Source organism: Herpailurus yagouaroundi, unplaced genomic scaffold (genome assembly GCF_014898765.1).
Source record: "Herpailurus yagouaroundi ecotype Mexico unplaced genomic scaffold, PumYag 180, whole genome shotgun sequence".
Taxonomy (NCBI): domain Eukaryota; kingdom Metazoa; phylum Chordata; class Mammalia; order Carnivora; family Felidae; genus Herpailurus; species Herpailurus yagouaroundi.
In genome coordinates this window covers 796,217-801,664 of record NW_024412411.1, presented here as the reverse complement: position 1 = coordinate 801,664, position 5,448 = coordinate 796,217, and the positions used below count along the sequence as shown (strand labels likewise).

Here is a 5,448-nt window from a genome sequence, read left to right as displayed (position 1 = left end):
TTCACAGTGCAGAAAGACATCTATGTATTCTTTATGTTTTCAGTGTTTAGAAAACATCCAAATTCCTTACCCTTTGGTGGTGATAAAATAATTCCATACTGGACTCCTGCTACCTTTAAACACTTTTAGCACCTTATATCTCATGTCTTAGTGACATTTGTAAATTATCTAATACAATATACCTTGGACATGCTTAGAGTATCTTCATGGTGATTTTTACCCCTGCACAAGTGTTCTTTATATTCTCAAAGTAGCCTCTCTTGATCCTTCCCCCATAAGACTTTCTAATACATTCAACCAGTGTGTTTTAAACACAAACCCATTATTTTATATATCACACTGCATTTTATTTGTCCATTTACATGTTTGTTTTCATAAGTATCTTATCCTTTCCTAAATATCCTTGAGGGCTGGTACCATGTTTAATTTGGTTCTGTATCCATCTAGTGGATTACAGCCTGCACTCAGTTCTTTCTTTCTCTTTCTTTCTTTCTTTCTTTCTTTCTTTCTTTCTTTCTTTCTTTCTTTCGAGAGAGTGAGCACAGGAGCAATAGAGGGAGAGAGAGAAAATCTTACACAGCCTCCATGCTGGGCTCATGACCCTGAGATCATGACCTGAACCAAAATCAAGAGTCGGTCACTTAACACACTGAGCCACCCAGGGACCCCACATGCACTCAGTAATTTAATGTTAAACTATACTAATATCCAGAATTCATTTAGGGGCTTACATGGTAGGGTTGTCTTTGGAAGTGAGCAATAGTTTTTCTTCTGAATCAGGAAAGAATGTAGAAGAAAAATCATAGCTGTGGAGGAAGAAGGGACCACATAAAGAAGATATTAAGCAGTAGGCATTGCCCAAGTCAGACTTAGATAATATTTTCACCTTTTGTCTCAGCTCAGAAGACAAGACCTGTGAATAAGTGGGAGGGGTATGCAAATAGATGTGGGAAAGGAAGGAAAAGAAATGATTATATAATATTTTAAATTTAATTAAAAAGATATAACAGCTAAAATTTGTTGAACTTTTACATCACAGTGAAGTACCCTCCTTAGTTTTTCATATATATTAACTAATTTAATCCTGGTAATAATTCTATGGAGTATGCATATCATTATTAGTTTAGGGATGGAAAGTTCAGGCACATATATTTAATATCTTATCGTGTGGGTGTCTTAGCCAATAAATATATCAGTCAATGCTTGAATGCATCAAAAAATAGAATATGCAGCCCAAAAAATTGATTTGGGATGCCAAATAAAAATTTGTAACATCAAAATGTCCACAGTACTTACTTTGAGACCCTCTATATTCAAACAGTTCTGTTTGTAATTGTCTTGATGGCTTACACTAGGTATGTAGTACAAAAGTTAATTAGGTACAGTTCAAGTTATGGTATTGCAAAGAAACTGTAGGTTCATACAGAATATTTTCACAACTACTAACAGATAGTAGGGGCTCAAAAAATGTAGGCTATTTTTTTTAAGTTTTTTTAGGGTTTATTTATTTTTGAGACAAAGACAGAACATGAATGGGGGAGGGTCAGAGAGAGGGAGACACAGAATCCGAAGCAGGCTCTAGGCTCTGAACTGTCAGCACAGAGCCTGACACAGGGCTTGAATTCATGGACCGTGAGATCATGACCTGAGTCGAAGTTGGCCGCTTAACTGACAGAGCCACCCAGGCACCCCAAAAAAATGTTGGCTATTTTTATGTTTGGAGATATTCAACTTGATTGAAAGAAAGTATCCAGGAGATGAGAGCATTCCTTTTTTTGGCCCCCAGAAGCCAACTTACTTTATTTATTATATCAGAATCCCTGTATATACTGTTTGTTGTTTATCTAAGATTTCATACAACACAACATATACATTTCAAAAAATATTTCTTTTTTTAAAAACTTTTTTTAATGTATATTTTTGAGAGGTTGAGTGTGAGTGGGGGAGGGGCAGAGAGAGGGAGACACAATCTGAAGCAGGCTCCAGGCTCTGAGCTGTCAGCACAGAGCCTGACATGTGATTGAACTCACGGACCGTGAGATCATGACCTGAGCTCAAGTCAGCCACTTAACCAAATGACCCACCCAGGCGCCTCTCAAAAAATATTTCTTGACTGCCTACCACATAAAGTAAGTGATGGGTGCAATCCACTTAAAAGGCACTGAATTTAAATAAGATGGATCATTGCTAGATTTGTTTATATACAAATTCTATATCCTCACATAATTGTTCATTTCCTGTTTTCTGCTTCTCTATTAGATGTGGCCTTAGTTTTCTTTATTTTTTAACCAATCTTCATAAGCTCTTTCTATAATATAGATACTATCTCTTATAAATGTTTACCTGGTGAAATAATTAATTTCAGGTTGAATTCATTATAAAGAAATGCAATTGATCATTGCAGGCTATTCATGATAAGATTCTGCAGTTTGAGTTCAACATGTCAACTTTCCAGAATGTCCATCATTTTCCTACTAACTGATGTTTCTGGGTTGGAAGTCTTCCACACCTGGATCTCCATTCCCTTCTGCTTTCTCTGCATAACCACCCTCTCTGGAAACAGCCTGATTCTCTTTGCCATTGTCACTCAGCCCAGCCTCCACAAACTCATGTATTATTTCCTCTCCAAGCTGCCCACCACTGACCTCGGCCTGTCCATATCTACCCTGGTCACCATGTTGGGTATATTCTGGTTTGATGCCAGGGAGATCAGCTTTAATGCCTGCCTGTCACAGATGTTTTTCATTCAACTTTACATTGTCATGGAGTCCTCAGTGCTGTTGGCCATGGCCTTTGATCGTTTTGTGGCCATCTCTAATCCTCTTAGATATGCTTCTATCTTAACTGAGCTTAAAACAGCACAGATTGGAATAGCAATCATCACCAGGGGGCACTAATCCAGACTCCTATGGTGTTGCTTCTTAAACGATTGCCCTTTTGCCACAGCCATGTGCTCCACCACTCATACTGCTTCTACCCTGACGTGATGAAGCTCTCGTGCACAGACACCAGGATCAATAGCGCAGTGGGGTTCACAGCCCTGATCACCACTGCTGGGGTAGACTTGGTCTTCATTATTTTTTCTAACTTGTTAATCGTTAAGACTGTCTTCAGCATTGCATCTTTGAAAGAGAGGAAGAAAGTCTTCAGCACATGTATCTCCCATATTGGGGCTGTTGCTGTATTCTATATTCCATTGATTAGTCTGTCCTTTGTTCACAGATTTGGGAAATGGGCCCCACCTTATGTACATATCCTGGTTGCCAATACCTACCTGTTAATCCCCCTGTGCTGAACCCCATCATCTACAGTGTGAAGACCAAACAGATACGCAGAGCTGTGCTGAAAGTTCTCCATCCCAGTGCAACAAAAGAATAGATGGGTTTTTCAATGTTTTCTATTCTTTGTTATTGTATAGATGAGTAAAATGCCACTGATAGAAGTTAAAATGCTGAGACTCGTGCTTGGGATAACAACATCCCAAAAGATCACTTTAGTTTTAAATAAGAAGACCATGGGCTAAGAGAGAAATTTAGTCTAAAATTATCTACCTATTATTTCCTCAGCCACAATGATATTAAAATTTGTTCATTTAAGATGAAAGATGTTCAATTACTGAGATAATCAGAATGACCCAGTTTGGATTTCAAATGTGGAGTTGTTTTTTTTCTTTGCTTTAAAGAAGAAGGTGGGAGGGGCACCTGGGTGGTTCAGTCGGTTAAGTGTCTGACTTCAGCTCAGGTCGTGATCTCGCGGTCGGTGAGTTCGAGCCCCACGTCGGGCTCTGTGCTGACAGCTCAGAGCCTGGAGCCTGTTTCAGATTCTGTGTCTCCATCTCTGTGACCCTCCCCTGCTCATGCTCTGTCTCTCTCTGTCTCAAAAATAAATAAACATTAAAAAAAATAAAAAAAAAATAAGAAGGTGGGAATAAAAAGTGTGTTAACAATAGCTTGTTACTGAATTTTATTATCTAAATCTGGCACATAAAATTGGCATTGCCCATGGTTATGGAATCATTCCAAATATTTTACTTTTTCTCTGCCTCTGACTTCCATAACCTTTAATATAGTAGCTAGTATTATCATCAATACATGTTTTATTGCTTTGTCAGTAACCTGAACTTTTTGGTCAGATATTCTTACTTTCTCCTAGATCTTCAGGAAATATTTATAGCACAAACATCCTATGAAAAATAACTCTTCTTACTTCAACTTCAGTCTGTATGGTTTTTTCAGAAGTACTAATGTCATGCTTAATGCTTAATAAATCTGTTTTTGTTTTTGGCAAATATAATCTCAAGAGTACCAGGAACCAGATGCAGAGATATTTTAATCTGTTTGGATTTGTGATGCTATGTTTGGGCTTTCTCTTCAAGGAAGATTAAAGTGGGTATGTTAATCATGTTCTGGATAGGAAGACAGAAGTTATACCAGTGGTTAACACTGGGAGTATTTAATCCAAGATGAACAAGTATAGGTGGACTGAAGGCACAAAGGGAATACAGAAATAATAGAGATACTAACTGCAGGGTATCACTTCCACCTTTATGTCTGTGAGAACAAAGATAGGAGTTTGAAGTATTGAAAACTTAGAAGCATGGTGAAGGTCTTCCCCGAACTGACACTCAGACCCCTTATGAAAAGGTGCTGTCCTGTTGATTGTAGTACATCAGGAGCCAAGAGAACAGACCACATAGATCCAAGACTCACACCCCTGTGAAGAGGCACTTCACAGCTGTAGCTCATGCTTCAGGAGCACAGAGGAGGACCCCTCATGGACCTGAGACTCAGACCCCTGAGACGCACCCCACTGATGTCTGGTTCTGTTTCTTCTGAGGAAGCATGATGAGATTTTGCTGGGAGTATTGGGAAGAAATAAAACTAGAAGGAAGAACCAGTGATATTGGCATTGTTGTGTGGCATTGACAGGAATCACAAGCAAACATGCTGGGATACTCATCCTTTTAGTAGCTTCCAGTTTCCTTCTATCATATTCCAATTAACAGAACATAGCAGGGAACCAGCTGGCAAATGATAATTGTGTTTCATGATTCCCACCCTTATTATCAAAGCAGAGTATAAAGAATTGTAGTTATATTTATTTTTTTAATTTCTATTTATTTATTTATTTAATTTTTATTTTTTTCAATATATGAAGTTTATTGTCAAATTGGTTTCCATACAACACCCAGTGCTCACCCCAAAAGGTGCCCTCCTCAATACCCATCACCCACCCTTCCCTCCCTCCCACCCCCCATCAACCCTCAGTTTGTTCTCAGTTTTTAAGAGTCTCTTATGCTTTGGCTCTCTCCCACTCTAACCTTTTTTTTTTCTTCCCCTCCCCCATGGGTTTCTGTTAAGTTTCTCAGGATCCACATAAGAGTGAAAAAATGGTATCTCTCTTTCTCTGTATGGCTTATTTCACTTAGCATAACACTCTCCAGTTCCA

The 5,448-nt window shown here is 38.5% G+C and overlaps 1 protein-coding gene across 1 annotated transcript; it reads left to right on the top strand.

Moving 5' to 3' along the window:
• The first annotated feature begins 2,228 nt into the window (after window positions 1-2,228).
• Window positions 2,229-3,470, top strand: LOC121039199 (olfactory receptor 51F2-like). The gene is given in 3 exon segments (XM_040489131.1): window positions 2,229-2,886; window positions 2,889-3,278; window positions 3,281-3,470. Coding segments are annotated over 3 exon segments (963 nt in total). The 5' UTR covers window positions 2,229-2,411; the 3' UTR covers window positions 3,379-3,470.
• Window positions 3,471-5,448: the final 1,978 nt, after the last annotated feature.